At 37.9% G+C, this 22,304-nt stretch overlaps 2 protein-coding genes across 2 annotated transcripts; one reads left to right on the top strand and one right to left on the bottom strand.

The window, feature by feature from the left end:
- Nucleotides 1-252: 252 nt before the first annotated feature.
- On the top strand, nucleotides 253-11,246 carry LOC124439299 (peptidylprolyl isomerase domain and WD repeat-containing protein 1-like). Its single transcript, XM_046989527.1, has 14 exons — nucleotides 253-905; nucleotides 1,227-1,329; nucleotides 1,976-2,076; nucleotides 3,261-3,356; nucleotides 3,617-3,704; nucleotides 5,100-5,202; nucleotides 6,424-6,570; nucleotides 6,996-7,418; nucleotides 7,822-7,940; nucleotides 8,694-8,760; nucleotides 9,026-9,111; nucleotides 9,312-9,424; nucleotides 9,854-10,005; nucleotides 10,762-11,246. Exons 1-14 carry the CDS (start codon nucleotides 776-778, stop codon nucleotides 10,903-10,905), a joined length of 1,872 nt encoding a protein of 623 aa, XP_046845483.1. The 5' UTR covers nucleotides 253-775; the 3' UTR covers nucleotides 10,906-11,246.
- Nucleotides 11,247-11,859: 613 nt separating this feature from the next.
- On the bottom strand, nucleotides 11,860-21,282 carry LOC124438140 (excitatory amino acid transporter-like). The gene is made up of 7 exons (XM_046988134.1): nucleotides 20,523-21,282; nucleotides 16,111-16,153; nucleotides 15,116-15,459; nucleotides 14,571-14,804; nucleotides 13,949-14,146; nucleotides 13,398-13,535; nucleotides 11,860-12,645 (listed from the first exon to the last, which is right to left on the bottom strand). The coding sequence occupies exons 1-7, from the start codon at nucleotides 20,987-20,989 to the stop codon at nucleotides 12,429-12,431; spliced, it is 1,641 nt and encodes a 546-aa protein (XP_046844090.1). The 5' UTR covers nucleotides 20,990-21,282; the 3' UTR covers nucleotides 11,860-12,428.
- Between the last annotated feature and the right edge of the window lie 1,022 nt (nucleotides 21,283-22,304).

Below are 22,304 nucleotides of genomic sequence, written 5' to 3'. Positions count from 1 at the left end.
AAATCAAATTCTAACTTTAGCATTTGCATAGCTGATGCATTGCAATCGTGCTTCTATAGCTGTTAGCTTGCATTTTGCAGTCAATTAACCAACAATACTAGTATTGCTTAAAAGTTTTTCAAGCGCATGGCGTTTGAGGTTCGTATGTAGCCGACCTTCATATAATAAAGAGTTTTATAACACGAATTTGATTGGTACTAGTGATAAACACCGTACATGTCGTAGGTTGCATATGGTTGTACGGGACAGCTATGTTTGAGTATCATTTGGGATTAAATCGGCCCGAGCCGATGGGTAAGGTGAACGTTTGTAACACATTTGCTCGTGCATAATACTATACACTTGGGCAATGCATTTAAAAAGATTTTCATTATTAGGCAAATAATCAACTTCTGTGGATGGCAATTAAATAAAACTACAACACTCCTATGGCCCAACTCTTTTTTGATAAAGCCAATTGATTGTTCATCTTTAGTTCTTGTCAGAGTTAAGAAACATAGTCTGATTCCATTTTGGTTATTTTTAGTTTTTTATTCGTGTCTCAATCATTTTATCTGTCCAATAAAATCATTTAGTAAAATCGTTAGTGCCCTTACCTCAGCTTCATATAGCTAATTTTCATGAGTACAGTGGTCCGTGTTACTGTATATTTACGAATAAAACAATAGGCCCATAACATGTACGCTTAGCGTAACTGTTTCTGTAAATATTGCTTTAAAAAATCAATGCAGAAAAAAGCTTCCCCCCCCCTGGAGAAATATGACTCAAATCAAAGATGGCGGATGAAAAGGCCAGCAAGAAACGATCGAATGAAGATGAAAATAGCGAAAATGACGAAGGCGAAAGTGGAGATGAAATGATAGGACCACTACCTGTGCCAGAAAAAAAACCAAAAAAGAGGAAAGGTTTGCATTGCTCGGCAAATTATAATCAATAACACAAAGAAATCTTGCCAACAAGTCTTTCTCACATGCATATGCATATGGCGGCGGCATGTATTAAACTTTGAACACTTTAGTGTTTACTGTGGTACAAGAAAATTTTGTTTTCTCACATTATCACAGCAATAGTTTAATTTTGCCCATTGTAGACATCGTTGAAAATAAGAAACGCATTACACATGCTTTCTAGACTAGGCTGTAGGTATTCAAGCGTTCTCCATTCCCTATTGCACACGTAAATTTTCTTCGACTATAAGATCCCTAATAACAATGTTTCCTAATCAGTTCTAGAATTTGAGCAAATTTATCTTGACAATCTACCAACGTCTGAATCGTATGAAAAAAGTTACATGCACCGAGATCTCATCACCCATGTTGTTGTAACCAAGTAAGTATGAGGCTTGGTTGTGATCCCCCTTTCCCCCCGTGACGTAAAAATTGAATTCAAAGGGTTATTACAAATTAACAGTTTGAATCATAGCATGTCCCACGACCAAATTCTGTACTCAGCAGTGGACAAGTCTTCATTCGAGCCATTTTATCCATAAGGTCATCATGTCTATTCATGTTAAGTTAAGGTGTATGTTTGAAAGAATGGCTTATCCACGGTACACAGAGCTCTGCTTATTTAATAGTCAAAATACCATAGCAACAAGGCTAGTGGTTACAATTTTCTAAGGAGTATTTTGAGCCAGAATCTTGTCAACAGGATTGTCAACAGGATTGTTTATATTTCAAATTCTACATCACTTCTTTGTAATTTGTGTAGCACCAATTTAGGTTACCTAATTTTTTGAGCCACCCGCATTGTTACCATGATAAAAATACATATGATACTTCGAAACAGTTTAACATGAGGTTATTTGATTTCATTGAAAAGTAAGATGTTTTGAAACAGTGCTTACTCATTGTGTTTAATCAAAGATGTTTTCTTCACATGTGTGCATAGAAAACTTTCCCACCTTCTCCATGATTGCATTTTGTATAAGGCTTTGTTGATATCAAGCAAACTTTTATTTGTTGTTCACCAATAGAACTGATTTCCTCATAACAGCAAGTTGTGATGGTCATATTAAATTTTGGAAGAAGACTACAGAAGGAATAGAATTTGTTAAGCATTTTCGAGGTCATCTAGGTAATCTTAAATGATGAATTACAATTCTCAAACCTATGTCAATGATATATTCATAGATAGACACTGGCAGTGTTGTAGAAGTGTGTGTGTGTGGGGGGGGGGCACTTGGGGGAGGAGCCCCACTTCTACCTTTGAAATGGGTAAATTTTCATAATTTCATGGCTTCAGCTTCGTCAAGAGAGCCCCCCTCTGATAAATTTAGTTCTACAGCACTGGAAACTGGGTATCGTGTTGACATTAGTATACATGTTTTAATTTTACTTTTTCATATGTTGAGCAAAACACTTGTAGTTGTACCCAATTGTATATATCAATGTTTTACTGATTAATCAATCGAATGCATCAATGGTTAGTGATTGGTTGTAGTACAGTGCTAAGGAGGCATTCTTGTATTGAAATACCTACCTGTTGTCCAAAAAGCCTTTGTTATCATTAGAAAACTAAATTTTCCTGAAGATTTCAATTGAAAGGCCAATGCAAGTAAAAATATCACAGAATAGAATATCAACCAAGCAGCGCTAAGGATAATTACTCGGACCCGTTTTAAACGTCGAACTTTACATGAAGTTAGTGCATTTATAGCAAAGAATAATGAGGAATTTTGTCTCAATTTCTTTTGTCTTTAATGCACTCAGCTCATGTAATTTTCTACGTTTGAAACGGGCCAAACACACATTTTAAATGTGGCAACATTTCCCCATAGCTGCCAACAGTTGTTGATCATGTTGCCGGGGATTTTACGGAAACGATTTATGAAAAAAATCTTTTCCTGGATTAAAATAGCCACTGGTATCTTTTTCTATCGCGCGAATGCCTTTGCTATAGTGATTGTTTCTAACTTAAACAGAAATAGGAAGTACGAAAGGCTTGCATCACAGGGCTCACACGTTACTGTAAATGAAGCCCTTTTAACAAGTGCCACACTCTGGGAACATCGGCACGGCAAAGTATGACGAAAATACCTTAAATATAACGAGATAGGCTCATTATCATTTTATAACATATGACGAAAGTAGTTTTCAACCTTTGCCATGCAGGGTCCATTTCAGAGAACTGCCCAACATGTAATTGTTGAAGTTAGCACGTTGTATGGCATTGTATGCTCATGTGTCGAGTTTAAATCTAACATGTGAAACATCCAACATCGTTGCATGAAGTGTTAATGGACAATTCATTCCCTTCAGGAGCGATATGCTGTGCTGCTGCTAGCGAGGATGGACTTTTGTTTTGCTCAGTTGCAAACGATAAGTCATTAAAAGTGTTCGACGTGATAAACTTTGGTATGAATTTGTTGTTGTTTTCTAACGAATTACGTGCACCCAAGTGCGCTGTGCGCATTTTGTAATAGCTGAGAAGCGTTTTGATGTGTCTCCTACGCAGTTAACATTTGCCTAAATGATTTCTTGTGCACGCTCTGTTTTCATTTTCTTGTCGTTAGAAAAGTAATTTTGTAGTTTCAACTCACTATCTTCAATCTTGCCGTGCAGACCTGACTTGATCCTGTCTGCATGACTTTAGACGTTGCCTCTTGTGTTCACAGATATGATAAACATGATGAAAATTGGATTTGAGCCTGGTCAATGCGAATGGATATATTCCCGTGGTGCCGCTACTCCAGCGTTAGCATGGTATGTGTTATCAGGGAACGTAATCGTATAATTCATTGATCAACCCCCCTTTCCAAAAAAATATTAGCTAGCCAGCAGTTTCGTAGAACACAGCTATGTGTTAACTTTTAATGGAATAGTTGCGTTCATTGAAGAAAGAAAGTTCGCTGTAGATAAGTGACAATATAGCTTGGCGGTAAAAGATACAAAAAAAAAACTATGACGATAAAGTCGTTCGATATACGTTTTGGTCACAACCATAACAATGTTTATCCTTTAATGTACTAATATATCAACACTAAGCAACTCTCCTCTGGCGAAAAAGTGTTTGAAAGAGAACTGAATTTTTTGAAAATTTCACCGTGAAAGTACTGAATTATGTTACACTCCGTGCAAATTAAAGTGCATATGACACGAAAATTGTGCTATTTAAATTATATTCTCGTTGATGATAACGTTCAAAACGAGAGTGTGCTGTCTAAAACAGGTTCTTTAGATCATGTTTCGTTCTCAAGATATTGAAGTTTGTGCAATGTCCGCTTTACGCAACTTGTGAGTTCACATTGCATAATGAGAATTTGAAATACCTGGTACATTTGCTTACATGTCACTTCAACGGAGCGGAGTTCCTTTCATTGTGAAGAGTCAATGGTATGAAAAATTGCCCGATCATTTCTACCAAAAGTCGCAAGGAAACTAAAGGATGTCTGAAACTTGGATGCGACTTGTTGTCGAAAATGGCGTCACAAGTTGTATATATCGCACATTACAAAAACTTCAATATCTTGCGAAAGAAAAGAGGTGTGCGTAATCTGTTCTAGAAAGTATACTGTCATTTTAAAAGCTCTATTAAACTAAAATATAATCTAAAGTCGTCAAATATGCACTTGCAAAGTCCTCACAACCTCCCCCCCCCCACATCTTGACACCTAAGTTATGCTTTACTAAAAGTCCAAATTGAAACACAAATATCCCAGCATCGAATGTTCCAAACAGAGCTAAGGATGACGACTAACACTAATTCTGTGTTACAACATTCCCCGTAATAGCTAGAAAACGAACGATATGGTGTGTTTATTTCCTATCAAAACGCTCTACGTGTAAGAGAGAGCTCTTGCACATGGATAGAGTGCCCTGTTTTCTATTGGTAACTTAAACTTCTGCCATTGTTAACCTCGTTCCCAGGGATTTAGCAGGAACGTTCCACAAAATAATTCCGCGATTAAAAGGATGTTGCGATTGACAATTGTCTTATCAAGGTATTTCGTGGTTGTTTGCCGACTGTCGCGCAATGTACTGCTTTTTTTATCACTGTCTTCAAAATGATTGGTTTCTTCCTTCCGGTTCTACATATCTGTTCAGTTCATCGCGTAGATTCTTGCAATTGCTTAACTAAACTTACGATTTCCCTTTCAGCTCAGAAAAAGATAACGGAAAAATACACATTTACGACGGACGTGGTAGCAATGTGGCGTTGCACACGTTAACCATTCATTCGAAACCTATCACATTTATAAAGGTAAACCTGAATACACTAACTTCTAGATTCTTGTCGACAGTGTTGGCAGAGTTACTCTCTGTCTCTCCAAGTAAATACACCTCCTTCTCTTTCCAACAAGAAAAGATATTTGTTACACATTTATCCTGGCTCCTTAACGAATCTTGGCTCCCTTATTGATGTGCGTGTATGCTAGCTCAATGGCGGATGTGTAGAGTGCATCAAAATATATTACTGCTGCTTATTCTTGGATATGTTTACATTCTCAAACACCTTGGGAGCTGTACTCAATTGGTTATTTTTTTCTTAGAAATTCATGGTGTTGTTCTAAATGTATTTTGAACATAAGATTTAGCAGCTTACGTAGACACCCATATATAATATATTAATTCTAACACGGTTTTATATGCACATGAAAAACATGTGACTTGGACGAGATTGGAACTCGCACCTTCGGGTACTATTCCGCCGCTCTACCTATTGAGCTATCTAGCCCACAGGGATTGGAGATGAGTCAAATCTCTTTAGAACTGCGTATGGCCGAGAGAGTATTATAGGATTAATATATTATATCTATTCTCTGATGATGGCTTTGGAATAACATAGACACACTAATAGTTTATTTTGACGAACGCTGGATCTGCCACATTGCTGAATATTGTTTGCAAATGTTTTAGTCGATGAATTTCACGACCATTATATAGGCTGAGTGCCATTTTTTCCATGGGTGATACCTAAATTTTTTGTTTGGGGGGATGAGCTGGTAAGAAAGCGACGTAAGACAAAGTACGAGAGCAAGCATTTTAGGAGCAGTGCAGCCACTGAAGGTAGCACCTACAGAGAGTTGAAACATTGCCCTGAAAAACTCAGCTCAACTGTACTACTGATTTCTTTTACTAAAAATTGGAGTTCGGTGGGGGGGGGGGAGGGTTAAAAATGTTTCTTAGACAGGTGAACAATTTATTTGGGGGTGGGATATCTGGTATTTGGGGAATGACACCCCTTCTCCACCCAGAAATCAGTCAATGGCTGATTGTCAATTGAATTTTACCGATTGGGTTTAAAAGGTTTAATAAATCTACTGTTTTGGTTTTAATCTCCTGCTGATGAATGCTTTCAGATGTTGACGTTAGCTAACAAATACCATCAACATGTCGGCATTTTTAATTCGTAAAAGATAAGACTGCTCAATACGTACAACCTAGCATAATGACTTTTTCTTCGCGCAACATCTTTATTTAGTACAACAATACATATGACGTAGTGGTGTCAGCCGACGAGGCGGGTATGTTGGAATACTGGTGCGGTTTGAAAGGAGATTATAAATTTCCTCAAAGCGGCGTCAAATTTCGGTTCAAGACGGACACAGATCTGTTCGAATTTGTTATGGTAAGTGTTTGCAACGGCATTGTAACACGAAGCCTCGTTTTTGCAATTTTTTTAACTTGTTCTTATGTCGGACATCACGAAAACAATATAATGTCTGTTGCAATTGGCTCATTTTTGATTTTTGTGGTATTTTTATTTGAGATTTTTGTAAATTGAAAAGAGTCAAATTAATGTTCGAAGTACTTTCTTAAAGGGCGGAGGAAATGTTGGATGAACGACGAATGTTGTTGTTTAATTATTTCGACACCAAGTATCAATTGTAATTTCTCGGAATGTTGTTGAATAGGGGAGAGGAAAGGTTGAGAAGATGTAGCAGTTTTATCATTCAAAGTTTTTTACAATTTTAATTATACTTGCTTGAATCATCAAACGATATTTTACGTTTAATTTCTCCGTTCTTGTTTTTTTTTGTTTCATTCAAAAAGTGCAAAACCGTACCGACATCCCTTGCATTCTCACCCGACGGCAAGCTCTTCGCAACGATGGCGACGGACCGCAAGGTTCGAGTGTTTCGATTTCTGTCAGGTAGAAAAGTTCGCGTTTTCGACGAAGATCTTCCGGTGTTTACCGATATGCAGCAGTCGGGTCGGTTACTTCCGGACATGGAGTTTGGAAGGAGAATGGCCGGAGAAAAAGATCTCGAGAAGACGAAGAATCTCCAGTATTCAAACATCACCTTCGATGAAAGCGGATATTTTCTCTTGTACGCGACGTTGTTCGGAATTAAAGTGATCAACGTTCATACCAACAGATGCGTTCGTATTGTTGGTAAAAACGAAAATGTTCGATTTCTCAGCATCGCTCTGTATCAAGGCAAACCCGATAAGGGAAAGGCAGCAGCTACTTTAGTAAGTACACGCATAAATGTATGCCATTAATGATCGACAGTAGATCGCCATCCGCAATAATTTATTTGCAAACAAGGTTCATTGCAGTGGCGATTCTGTAATAGTTGTTCAATAAAAACGACGCGTCAATTAGGACATCACTTTACCGAGTTTCTGCTAGATCAAGGGCGGAAAAGCAATGATAAGCAAATTAAGCTTTCATGAAACCACGCCAAGCTTTGTGAGGAAGTTCTATGATTATTGTAAGAAACTGATTCTCGTAGCTAACTAGAGCACGTAGCATCTCACTTGTATCCCACTTCGTCGCTAACTATCCCAGCTCTGGAGTAAATTGCTCGACACCGTGAAAGTCCACAAATAAACAATAAAATACTTTCCCAATAAGTCTCGTTTTCGTCTACAGGAAACTGAAGCAGCTGATAATCCATCACTGAACAAATCCGAAACTGATCCAACGATATTTTGTACAGCAAACAAGAAAAATCGTTTCTATATGTTTACGAAAAGAGATCCCGACCAGAGGTGTGTACAATTACATTTTTTATCTGCAGATAATCTTTCAGGAAGAATAATCCAGCTGTTTCTGCGTGGTGTAACTTAGAAAACAACTTGGATGTTTTTATTTTGTGTTACAAAGAAAACTACTTAAATGTTTCTGTGTGTTATAACATGCAAAACAACTTGGATGATTTTATTTTGTGTAACATAGAAAAGAACTTAGATGTTTCTGTGTTGTGTAACATAGAAACAACTTAGATGTTTCTGTGTTGTGTAACATAGAAAACAACTTAGATGTTTCTGTGTTGTGTAACATAGAAACAACTTAGATGTTTCTGTGTTGTGTAACATAGAAAACAACTAACATAGAAACAACTTAGATGTGTTCTTAGATGTTGTGTAACATAGAAACAACTTAGATGTTTCTGTGTTGTGTAACATAGAAACAACTTAGATGTGACAAAACAACTTGATGTCTCTGATGTTGTGTAACATAGAAAACAACTTAGATGTTCTGATGTTGTGTAACATAACAACTTAGAGTTAGAAACAACTTAGATGTGTTAAAACAACTTAGATGTTTCTGTGTTGTGTAACATAAAAAACAACTTAGATGTTTCTGTGTTGTGTAACATAGAAAAAACTTTGATGTTTCTGTATGGTGTTTAACATAAAAAACAACGTTGTTTCTGCGTTGTGTAACATAGAAAACAACTTAAATGCTTCTGTATGGTGTTACGTAAAAAGCAACTTAGATGGTTCCGTGTTTGAATTTAGTGCGGAAGGCGAAAGGGATGTGTTCAATGAAAAACCATCAAGAGAAGAAATCTATGCAGCCACTGAGGTTTGTATTTTCTTTGTTTATTGTGATCCTAAGCAGCCATTTTTTTAAATGAAATGTATATCTTTTTTATTTTGCGATAACTCAAGAAGAAAGACATTTGTAGTTCTGTTGGTTAAAGATTCTAGAGTGCGTAGAGCAAAGTTTTAAGGATACTTCAGCGATAGAATTGCCAGCGAATGAAGGGTTATATGCCCACTCAATCTCTCGTGGCAGCGATACTTCATGTCACAAATTTCCAAACTTTTTTCCCCATTTTTTCCTTAAGGCAAGTGGAGGATTGGATCGTGTAGCTGGAAGTGCCGTCATTCACACGACCATGGGCGACATTGAAGTGAAACTATTTCTCAAAGAGTAAGACATTCCTGTTTTCTACAAGCATATGACAACTTCACGGCCTTGACTATTTTTACATTACCAGAAATGTTATGCCATTCTAGTTTATTGTCTTTGGTAAAAATGTTACAAATTGAGAGGTGCAAAGAATATTAAAAGTCCATCCACTGTGATAGACCATTCCTTCTGCCTTTCTTAGCTTTGTTTGACTTTTGCAGGTGCCCCAAAACGGTGGAGAATTTTGTTGTGCACAGTCGAAATGGATACTATAACGGACATATTTTTCATCGCGTTATCAAACAGTTCATGATCCAAACGGGAGATCCATTGGGTAAGCATATACATACGACTTTAACAATGAAAAAACTCGGCGTGGGTAAAGTGTCCTGTTCTTTTCGTGCTTAGTACTTACAAGGTAAACTAGACGTCTTAATCTTCGCAACGTCATTACGTCATAAATTGAGATGGACATCTTAAACAACACAATACCCCGAGCAAACTCGTTTTGGAATGTTTGAATCATGTCATCCAAACACTTGAAAACCATCGAGTTATTGTTTTTGTAAAATAACAGAAAATTGCTTTCATTCTCAGACACGTGCGACTCAATTTGAATTTCCACGTTTGGATGACCCGATCCAAACACGAGCATCAACCAATCAGAGCACGTCATGTACGTGCATATATTGTCAGGGGCATTGAACTTGTAAATGTACTACTTCGGCATTTGTTGATGACTAGGCCATATTGCTTTTTCCAGGTGATGGAACCGGAGGCGAATCAATTTGGGGAGGCGAATTTGAGGACGAGCTTCATCACAACCTTCGTCACGATCGTCCGTACACGCTGAGTATGGCCAACGCCGGACCAAATACCAATGGTTCCCAGTTTTTCATAACCGTCGTACCTGCAGTACGTATAGTGTGCATATGTAATTTTTAAGAAATAAAAGATGTTTACTGTGTTTGCACAGGCTTATGCAAACCGAGGAGACCTTTTGGAGAACTCGATAGCAGATCAGTGCAAGCTCGAGACCGAAGGTCAAGGGTTGCACATGCTCGAGAGTTCTCAAAAATGTCTCCGAGGTTTGCATAAGCCAGTGCAAACACGAAAAACATCTTTTATTTCTTTTATAAAATAACAATAATGCGAAAAAGAAAAAACATTTCAATTTTTCCTCTAAAATGTTTCATGATCGATTTGCAAATTCTCTTTGACTGATTGATTGTTTTGATTGATTCGATTGGTTGAGCTTAGATGTGTTTTGCACAGGCTAATGCAAACACGGCTCTAGACCAATGACCGCACGCGCTTTATTGTTTTTATTTCATTACTAACAATAATGCACTCGTAAAATCAAGTTCTTTATGTTGCTAGCTTCAAGCTGATTCTGAATAACTTGAAACACTGGCATGTAACCAGTGTTGGTGTCGCTATGCAAATTTTCCCATATCGCTCACTGCAAAACAATATGTACTCTAAAGAAATGAATGATAATAATGCTCTGAAGTGTGCATAGCCGGACTAAAACTCGAGGGCTGGCCACGCTACCGAATTCAAAGTCAATAAAATGTATCTAATTTACGTTTACTGATTGCCGCGTAACTACGATGATGGGGAGGCTTACGTCACCATGGGAATATCTCACGTTTTGCGTTTCGTTTCTAGCCTTGGTTGGACAACAAGCACACCGTATTTGGCCGAGTTATTAAAGGAATGGACGTCGCGCAAGAAATCAGCAATGTATCGACGAACCCTCGAGACGACAAACCATATGAGGAGGTGAAAATAATCAATGTCGCTGTCAAGTAGATGGTTGTTTTACGATCTGCTTGTTGGTCACTTCTTGATGCTCGGATACACGAATATCAGAGTGGATTTGGCCCCAACTCTCTAGCATCGTTATCTCCACCCCTTTCGTTCTACGATACCTCATATGAGAAGTAATCAGACACATGAACATGCAAAAATTTTGCGGTGTAAAAATCTTTACTCGCTTCTGAAAATTACGTCCGTATGGAAGCAATCTTTTTTGATTTGTAGCTGTTTTACGGAACGCGTTTCGTGCGATTTCTGGCAAAGGAATTTTTTGTATGAAATAGTTGCTCGCATGTAGTATTTTTTCAATTTTAAAAGAAAAGCGCACTTTTTAACTCCCGTAGTTTTTTTTAGTTATAAGAGAAAAGCGCCCTTTTTTACAACCGTGTATTTTTCCGGCAACTGTTGCAAAGTATGTTTGTAGATGTAGACCATCCAATTTAGTAAAGTCCTGAGAAAGGGGAACTGCAGCCAATGCAAACTTACTTTTTCCATGCGAGTTCGTTTTAGGCTTTGAAATCATTAGGAGTGTTATGAATTCATTTCGATATTCCATAGATTCGTTATTCAAACCTGACTGTACACCGTATTTTCTCTAATATACACCCCCAACCTCAATTATACACGCTGCGCTTCGTTAGACAGCATTTAAATGACAACAATAGTGAAAACAGAGGCCTCCCTTATTTAGCTACACGCTGAATGGCCATTCAATAAACGCTGCATCAAAAATTTCTTTAAAACCAATCGTACCTGGCGTGAAGTAGAGGAGAAACGGTGGCCGAAAATTCGTGAAACCGAGTAATTTCCGGTATTTCCCGATGATATAATATCGCTCTTTCGGTCTTTAGCTGTCAATGAGACCCCACGCCGCCGTGAAATGTCCCATTTTGACTTGACATTCCACTCTTAAGGTTGAATGATGGCAAATACAATTTTTTCAACGTATTATTTGTTCCAGAAACAATTTTTTTAATGCATTATTTTTTCCGTATAAATACTATCATCTATTGTATGAATCTTAAGCTACCACTGAATATATCTAATGTCCACATACTGCTTTCTACGTAAGCAGCGGATCCAGCTTTGATGAAAAAAAAGCAGCTTGATTATGAACTCAAATACAGTGCCATCGGTTTAGAATTTTGAAAGCATACTGTACTAATGAAGCTGAATTTGAGTTACATATCGTGCATCGTAAAATTATTTTCCAAAAAGAGCTGCTGTATAAATTATTTTGATCTCCAACGATGGATCCCCCGCTGCTTACGTTGTATGGAAAGTAGTGAGAAATGAGAAATTTAAACAACATACCCACTACGTGATTATAGTTAAAAAATTGTTCGCACGTGCTCAGTTTTTGATACCATTTCTAAATGGGAATCTCAACGAAAGACGACTCGGCGCTATCGCCGAGTTTTTTTTCCATAACATTTGAACATAAATATATGACCGCGCTTGCTTTGGAAACTCTCCGCTCCGTACAGTCACGAAAAGTTTTCTGTTAGCAACGTCCTTCAGGCCTTTTCATTGCCCTTAGATGATTTGGCGTCTTCCTCGTCTGCAATATCAATCGCGACTTGGTTCGTATGCATCGACACTACGACTCGCCCATCTTCGAGTGCGAGATTAGGAACGCAATTCAGGGAATCGATTTCTGTTTTTGAATAATGGTTGATGATGACACATGCCACGCAGTTCGACCAAACATTTAATATGGTGCCAAAACGATCACTATAAAGAAGTTGCACAGGTCAGTGAGAATTGCGAGAGAAAGTTGGAGTCGTTAATATCACTTGTTCATCAGTCTTGAAAGGAGAAACATGTGTTAGTGATGAACTATCACGACTTCTTTTGGAAGAAGTTAAAGCTGAAAAAATTAACCGAACATAGAATTTTGCTTTTTTAATCTGCAAAATTTGGCAGTAATCCACTAACATGACCTTCCACTACGGCACTGCTGATGGTAATACGCCATAGCATAGCAACTAACGAGTTTTGTGTTTTCATTATGTTAGCGAAAGGTATAGTAAATGACAGAATGAAACTAGAAACAATGCATTATGCATTCACCATAGTCTATGGTACATTGAAGGGTTGATGCAACAGACAAATAAGTTCTGTTACTGTACTATTTTTCTCTTTCATTATTCAAGTAAACAGTGGAAATCGTCGTGCAACTGTTACATGAAAACGTGACTTTCGCTATGTTTTGTAAAAGACGTTTTCCATTCTTGAACTAGCGCCGAGGAGTTAGTGAGAATTCGAAAAGCAAGTTAGGATTGATGCCGCGCTCGTGTTGCAGAGATCTGCCAATATTTGAGAAGACCTCACGATATATTTCTTGCTGTTCGATGTGAATATTCTCCTTAAATCGTGACAACGTCAGTGGGTCAGTGTATGCACATGTCAAAGCAGACAAACACATACCTGCGCAAGCCTCAAAGTGAGGTTTCTTTATATACAAGCAACAATGTTTAACTTACATAACCCAATCGATAGCGATGATTAGTCCAATGTCGGCGGATGGGATTCCCACGACTTTCAAAACAATATTCTGAACGTTGATTGGACTTGAAGCCGGAATAGGTGGTGAAGCAAACGTTGCAATGGACGCCGATAAACTAAAAGAATTTAAATTTCTTTCATAGTGAAATGGAAGGAGTTTTATGTACCTAAATACAGGAGCACTGTTCACAAAAATAGAATGGTATTGTTGGCAGTGATCATCCTAAGAAAAATAAGAACGGCCATTGCCCTTCATCCGACGTCTTCCTTTATGGCGGGTGTGTGCTGTTTGCAAAGAAATGTGCCGGAAGATTTATGAAATGCTGGTGTCTGAAATATGGTTTTTCAGCCATTATGAGAGAACATTTCGAAAGGTTGGCAAGAAAAGATAAAAAAGAAGACAACTTCATTGAAGAAGATTTACTTTTACGGACAAATGCTCAAGTACTCAACCCGACTTTCAGCTTCCCTTTTTTCATCAGTTAATACAATTTGTCGTGCCATCTTTATGTAACTGAGCGAGTCTTACCATATAAGGACAGACGAAGCCACTGTCATCAACTTTGGATGCCACATCTGGATGATGAACACGGCTGCCGTAGTCATGTATATTCCAGCTGCAGGAACATTCGTCACAGTTCCAATGGGAAGGAGGAATTGAGCCAAACGACTGTCAACGAGATTTTTGCTTTGCAAGCAATTCAAAGTAACCGGCATTGTTGATGAGCTGCAAGTTTATAAGAATTTAGGTCAAAAAGTGTTCTCTATGAAAAGCAAATACAGTTGTGCTTTCAAACAGCATCCTTCGTTATTTATTCCATCTATTTTTCCGGATTTGAAAAAGCTCGTCATCATCTTTTATTTTGCGTGTTTGGGGTAGTTGACATGTTTGAGCTCACAGAATCAAATATATTTCGAAAGCTTTCATTTCTAAAGATTGCGCTCAGACTAAGCTGAAGAAAAAAGTTTCTTTACCATCAATTAACGTATTGATGTCTTTGGGTTTTAGTCTGTATTGAGTAGTTTTTTTCCCATCCCCTGTAAGATAACTTACATACCCCCAACATGAACTGAGTACTATCAAGTATTGCCACTTTTGTTGCTTAATTTTGTTTATGACTTGATGATAGCGTGGGTTTACCGTGTCTTACCTTGACGACGTACCAAAAGCCATAGTAAGTGCTTTCGCCACATCTCGCAATAAGCGTAAGGGATTCCTTTTCAACAGAATCAAATACAGCGCGGGAAGAATGAAAACTCCATAAATGAAGAATCCGACCAAAACCGCAGCGACGTACATTCCGATGACGGCCATCATTCCTACAATGTCGTCCATGGTCGCTAGTTTACTGGCAATGATACTTCCAATGCCTATAGGCGAGAACCTTAAGAAAAGGGTATTCGTGATGAAATTAAACATTTTTAAGACCAACACGAACATCTCAAAAGAAAATGTCATGGTCCAGTGTTGGGTGTGATTTTTTTGAAAGGCATCATTTCCATGGTGATCTGTTGAAATTTGATGAAAAAAAGTGAAGAGCAAGCTTTAAGCATTAGCAACAAGGCGTTTCAAAATGTAGTAGTTTTGCTATGGAAATGATAATGTTATAGATATATTCGAGCCTGTAATGGCCATGTATCTGATTTCATTTTTCTGTTTATCGAAGTGTAACACATCTTACTACAAGCTACCTACCACAAGATTAACTCGACGAGCTTCATCGTTACTCTAAATAAGCACGTGAACCAATTCACCAAAGGTTTTCCTTGCTCGCCTAATCCACTCAGAATTATTCCGAATGCAATGGACAAAGTGAGAACGCCGAGATAGTTGGCTGCCTGATACCGTTGTTGACCCGCATACTCGTAAATGATGTTTCCTTTTTCGATGACTTGGACCGAATGCGGAGAGGAAAACCATGGGTTTATCGTTTGTTCCTTCAAAAACTTAGACATGTTCGTTGCTGACATTCCAATAACGTCGACCGATTTATTCTTGAATTTGTAGTCGGTTATTTTTGGTTCAAATTTTGAGCCAGTCTAGCCAATAAAGCAAAGAATACATTGTTATTGTGCAATTTGTCAAACTGATCTTATTTCAACAACATGTCGAATTCATTTTCAATATCAGAAGACGAGACAGTTAGTCATGATGTACGCTCTAATTGGTTGGAAAATTTTCTGAGCATTTAAGGCTTTGAGTTGTAATTTCCTGTAAAATTTGGTTCTTTTTTTGAACATTGGAGAAATGACACCGAAGAAAGAATGATAACCGAAGAAAAAAGACCCGCTTAGATTAGTTATGTCAACTTTATGAGATGCATTTCACACGCCTGAGCAAGCTAAAGACTGCCGTTTTTAAAGTTTCACGAAAACATTGACTAAACGCTGACCGAGTGTTCGTATTGCCTGCTCAAAAATGTTGGTCATGGGTAAGCAAAATGGTTACCTTTGGCCACGTTAGTTGTTTTTTAACCCTAAACTACATTCTCATTTCTGGTTTTTAGATTTATCGACTTAAGCTATAATTCTACGCATAAAAAGTTGTATTTTTCAGCATATTTGATCAAAAATAGATCAACGAAAGTAGTTATGGAACACGTTGTATCGCCTACTTAAATTCTTCCTCTTGTAATCATAAACGAATTGATTACTTTTAGTAAAGTGTCATATAGTTTTCATAAAACTTACCGAGAAAATAGTTGCCTCTAAGATGTTGTTAGGCAGCATATTTCTGCAAAAGAAGCAAAGAATGAAATCAGACTATACATATACACGCGTACATATTAATACTTATCATTAAACGAGGTTATTCTTACATAATTTCGAATACTTTATCAAGCTGTGCAAACAGTCGAATTTTACTGACTTTTGCAATTGTTTTTCTCAACCATGATAGAACTACAAACACAGCGCCAAGAAACTGAATCTGAGAGGCTACGACTTATATGTAATAAATTTACTCCGTTTTTGCCGTAAGTTAGACTAAAATATATAAATGTTGCCCCCTTGTAAATTTATAAGACACTATCCCGCAATAGTGACTTATACATGTACGGGGGGTAGGGTTGTCTCCCCTATCCCCCCCTTTGGCGCTGTGCCTGCTATAGTGACTTATACATGTACTGGATGTATCAAAAAGCTGCTCATCCTTGAAATCAGCCGACATTTATGATTTGAATGATTCGGTGTAAACGCCATTAAAATGAATTTCATGCTTGAAATTTGCCATGAACGTGAGCAGTAATTCGTATGCTCGTATTTCTGAGATGAGCAGTTTTTAAGACATCTGTTAGCAGGCTGAGCAGCCTAAACAATTACATTCCATACATATTTGCTCACTCCTATTATTTCATTATTTATAGCTTTGTTTGTCTTCGTTAGGGTTGGTCTGTCTCGCATTGCGACATACATGAGACAGCATAGTTGGTCCATTCGCACTTAGTAGCAAAGCCAACTCAAATGTTTGCTCTTGCTATTGAAATTTTTCAGCAAATTGCTTATTCATTTCTTTCACTTTCAACTACTTCTAATTTATGTACAAGTTCGTCATCAATTGTTTTTCCCAGGAAATAACGCTAAAATACTTGCATAGCAGGAGTGAAAATTAAAAATCGATACGTTCCTTTTCCGTGTGACGAAATTTCGTTCATTGCGAAAAGTAGATCACGTCAAAGTTTCCTTCTAAATTACGGTTAAGTGTCGTCAGTGTTACAACATTCCAGTTGATAATTTTATAAACGCGTGAATTTCTTTCCCCTCACGTTTATGCGGGAAGCGTTTGGACACACGTCGCCTGTAAGGGTGGAAAATACGCCTGAACAAGACCTGCCTGTTCATTCGACCCTCGTATATTATTGCTTGTTAGAAGAAACGTTTATTTGGAAGAGGATTTCATCGCATCAAAACATTGCTGTAATTGTAAAGTGTAAAGCATTCCTGAATTTTCTACAAATGCTTGTTCGTTATGACCGGAAACCGCTCCCACTAATACGTAATATCGAGCCACTGATCATGAATTTCCACATTAGACAAACATAATGGCATAAGTCGCAAGATCAAACAAATGCATGTAAACAGAAGCAGATTGATAAAAATTTCTCGCATTGTTATTGAGAAGACAATGGAGAGCATGTGCATTGCATGAGAGAACACTTGTAATTTGTCAATCGTCAAGAGCATCGGATGTTTATTCAAGTGTATTGTTTTGTTCTATTGTTTCAAGAGCATGCCAATCATTCAAGTTGCCAGATTATCGTCTGTTTGCTGTAACATGCAGTCAATATGTGTCGATTCCTCCTAGTTCCGAGCAGCTCAGAATCGTTTTGGACAGCAATTACACCAATTGCAAGCAGTGAGGGAAATTTCACTAGCCAATAACAAAACTTGAATAAAAGTCATCAATTTTTGCCCCCATTTGCGACTTCTTTTATCTCTTATCATCCCTCGTTATCAACACATTCGTATTTTGGTCTACGTAAACACATCTGATTCTTTGATGATAAAAAGCCGCGTATATAATAACCGAGCTCAAAAAGTACGAAAGCTGAAAAGCAAACCGCCAGTGGTGTATAATTAGCATCAAGAGTGCTTGCGTATTAACCTCGAAACATAGGATGCTTTCAACAACTGTTTTTTAATGTTGGAAACAATGAGAATTTTTAGCAAAATTTGAAAGTCGCCCGAGACCACGTACAAAACTTGCGTGATGTATTTCGTATGGCATTCGTCATCATTGGGAGAAAACCTTGTGAAACAAAAAATGAGTTAGAGGTCTTGTGAGGAAGAGTGACTGTGCATACCACAACTAAATTTAGGAATGCAGATATCCTTCCCTGAACACACCTCTTTTTCTAGGCCCCTTGGTTGCCTTTGCACCTTTATGTAACCTTTTTTGCGATGCACGTGTCGCTGGAAGATTTCCGACACTGGAGCTACTTTGCAATCTTTATGTGATTTCATTTTCATTTCTAGCGAGAAAAGCTTTTCCGACTTCCTCGTAATACATGCGCTGAGCGCATGTAATCTTTTAGCCAGCAGGATGTTCTTCCTCTCATTGTTCTTGTCCTCGTGCGCACATGAAAATGATCGTATTACATGTTTAAAATGGTGACGATTCGGGGTTTTCGCACCATGTTTTCTCGCATAAATCAATTCATTCTGATGTCTGAACAAGGTTGGTGTTGAAGGGATGGCTTTTCGAGGCGTGACTTTGTTCGTGTGATTACAAAACATCGGGAAATTTTTTTCTCAGCATGTTTGTCATCGTCAGCAAAAACAATATATTTCAAAGGATGTACAGAATCATATAGCCTATATTAAGTATGCGATTACGCACATCCGTACATTGGACGCGGTTGGTTTTTTAAGCCTTTTGTTCCTTAAATCACGAATCTTTATTTAGCAACAAAAGTAACAAAATTTCGACGGCTCGATAATTACGACTGTCAACACACTTGCGCAAGCCAATTTAACACAGATGCGCAAATTGTAAATTTATGAAACGGTGGAATTTTTCCCGTTCATTTTGCGTAGTTCAACCAATCAACATCTCAGATTGCATATTTTTCAAAAAAGAACTTACGTACAGCGGCGGTGTACCTTTTCTTGCTCGATCCCTAGCGCCCAAGCAAAGGACAGTCGCATACCACACCTGGGGTCAGCATGTTTGAATCTGAGAACCAAACTGCTTATGCATAGTTTACTTCTAAATTATCGTGTTTGTTTTACAGATTGTATGCACTTTTGTAACTCAATTCATTTAAATGTAAAGTATGCTGTATGAACTATGGTAAAACCTATTCGAAGTGGCCGTGCAGGGGATCTGATTGACCCAGCATGCATGACAAGAGTAAATACAAGGGCTTTCCCTCGTGAAACACATGACCTGTGCTAATAACAATGAAGAACGCTATGCCGCGCAAATTTCTCAAATCATCGCAGTTTTCGAACTTCGTATCGGAAGTTGGCATTTCCAAGGAATGCCGCCAATTCATTGATATTTCAGAGCTACCGTCAATATTTAATTATCGCTCCAATAATAATGCATTGTATAAGGTTGTTGACGCTCGAACATGCAGTAAATTTATAAAACTACGTTGGTCGTTATTAAGATGAGTTGAACGACGCATCGTAGCCTTAAGTGCAACACCGAACCAAAATTTTTTAAAAGTAGGGGAAGACGTGTGCTTCACGATGCAACCTCAACAGGGAGAGGACAAAATTTTTTGAATCTATCCATTTGAAATACATCAATGATGGGCAAATACTTGTGGTGGTGGGTAGATCATGATTCTGCTCATTCAAAAAAAGGGGTTTCGTTTGAATTCGGTGGTTTGAAAGCAAGGTTTACCACGTATAACAACAATGTAATTTTGATTTAAAAATCATTGAAAGTCACGCTAGGTTTTGCTCACTGTTTAATTCGTGAGAATGCCAGTTTCAATGAAAAGGAATTTTGCTTATTGTTATTTTCGTTTTTATGTAATGCGATAGGACACCCGAGTTCGTACTGTTTTAGTGAATATGTAAACATTGATAAGATCCAACGTCATATCGGGCGATGCAAAAAACGAACCTTTTCACAAATTCCGAATAGAACAGCACAAAACTGACCGCTTCTAGGATTACATACTTTTTTTAAAAAATCTGTACCATTTTCATGTAAAATCTAGAGATATTTCATGCCACTACGAGATACACGTTTTTATGAAATAAGAACTTTGACCCCTCGCATTTAAAAGAAAAACGATTTTAAATCGGAAGAAGTTAAGGGTTGTTTGGGAAAGAATTCTTCACCGGTGAACACATTTTGCTGCGCTAATAGTGATTGTTTTAATCACATATGCATGCATTGATGTTATATATCGCTCACGCGGCTTGTAAGCAAGTAAAAGCCTTTCTTTAAAACTTATAGACCACTTTCAACACCTATAAATACAGTGTTGTCCCGTTCAAATATAAACTTTAACTCGATATGATTTGAAATTTTACAAGCGAAATCGCTTTTACTCTGATGTAACGATCTGTATGGCAATGGCTTCGCATCTCTAAATGATTTAATAACCCGTGCAAGTCACAATTTATGAATGTAAATATTGTACCTTATCATATCCAGAATGGAATAGACTGGACTTGCACTCAATGCCTCGTCCCTCTTTTCCTCTTCTCCATTAACTGCAAAATTGTTTTGCCTGCTTGGCCTTATCATAACTCGTGCCACAACCCCAGCCATAATCGAGGCAACGAGAGTGGTGAACAAACAGAACAAAGCGGCCCGTTTGCCAAGTTTCCCAGCCGTCTTTTTGTCGATGGATGTTAGTGACATAATGATGCTCGATGATATAAGCGGCAACACTAGCAACATCAGCATACGCATGAAAAGCTCTCCCGGGAAACCGATGAACATTTCCCATTGTTTGCGTGTGAAATGGTTACATTCGCCTACTCTTTTGTTAAGAACTATCCCGAGTGCGATGCCCAAAGCCACTGCTAAAAGTAAAAGAACAAATAACCAGCGTCCTCGTATGGCATTCCGACAGCTACTCAAAAGGCTACGCGCCGCTTTCATACTGCAGTAATTTTGTTCGCTTTAAGATTGGCAATCAAACGTTTGTGTGTAGTGCCTTCAGTTGACGATTCGTCCGATTTCTTTATCAGAATTTCTTCCGAGCTCTCAATGATATCTGACGTTTCTCAACTAATGTTTTCCGGATTACTCAATGAATATATACGATTGAATGCCCCGCCCTACTCACGGGGCAAAGTCATTTGAGCTCAATGGTATTGCCTCTAGTCCAGAAACGAAAAGGGTAAGGGCGAGGACTATGATCGGGTTGGATGTAATATCGTCACAAGAGAAATGAAGTATGACTAAACGGAGTCATGTGTTTGAGAGGGCATCAAATAGATGAGTGATGTCATGTGATAGATATGTCTTATCGTCAATGCCAGCACCGACATATAAAGTTTGGACGTGCGTTAGATGTTTTTGCCGAGAGTCATTTGTGTAGTTTGCCTCAAATTGACGCATTTAGTAAAACTAAATGTGTTAGAAACTAGCGATGGATTGTCCTCGCCATTGAGATTACATCCTTTTGAATACCACATTCTTTGTAGCGATGTGTATATACTGTGTTTCAGTACCAATGTCCAGCATACTAAAACAACCACTTTACTCATAAGTCAGAGGCAAAAAGCTTAAATGAAATTGTGTAAATAAATTTGAAGGGACTCGTGATCGGTAGATAATATATTGAGGTTTGTTGACAAACGCTTGACGTACATCTTTGCTGGGAACTTTCGTTTCCATCGTAAATTCCACTTAAGTTATTTCGTCATTTCGTACAAAACAGTGCTTGGGTTTGAGATATGAGTGAATGGCAATCAGTGAAGGACATTACATGATTTATAATTTGAATGCTGCAAATTCTTCGGCGAATAATTTGACATGTTGCTTTAAGATGAAAGAAAAAAATCGACAAAAAAATATCGCCCCATGCAGCCGTCATCACAAGCTTGAAAATTTTGTTTACGACGTATTACGATCACTGTTTTCGTCCTCTTCGTTGTATTTTCACTTTTAAGTGACGTCGTTTCGAAGTTTCTTTTCGTCGTTTTTTTTTTAGTCTTCCATTCATCCCCAGGTGGTGCACATAAGAATTTTGTTGTTTACAAAACCCAATTATTTTCCAAGGCCGCACAATGAAGCAAAGATATGAAAGCCCAAAGAATGAAAATGAACAGACCATTCATTACTGCACTTGACATAAATACATCTCAATGATAGATGCATCCCTTACTCTCATAATTTAAACCGAAAAGGATGATCATTCCGAGGACGTCAGTTAAAATCAACTCGCCTGAACAGCGCGATTTTTTCTCGA

This window comes from Xenia sp. Carnegie-2017, unplaced genomic scaffold (assembly GCF_021976095.1).
Source record: "Xenia sp. Carnegie-2017 unplaced genomic scaffold, XeniaSp_v1 HiC_scaffold_1, whole genome shotgun sequence".
NCBI lineage: Eukaryota > Metazoa > Cnidaria > Anthozoa > Malacalcyonacea > Xeniidae > Xenia > Xenia sp. Carnegie-2017.
Note: the sequence above shows the minus strand (reverse complement) of the source record. Positions and strands in the feature narration are given on the sequence as shown.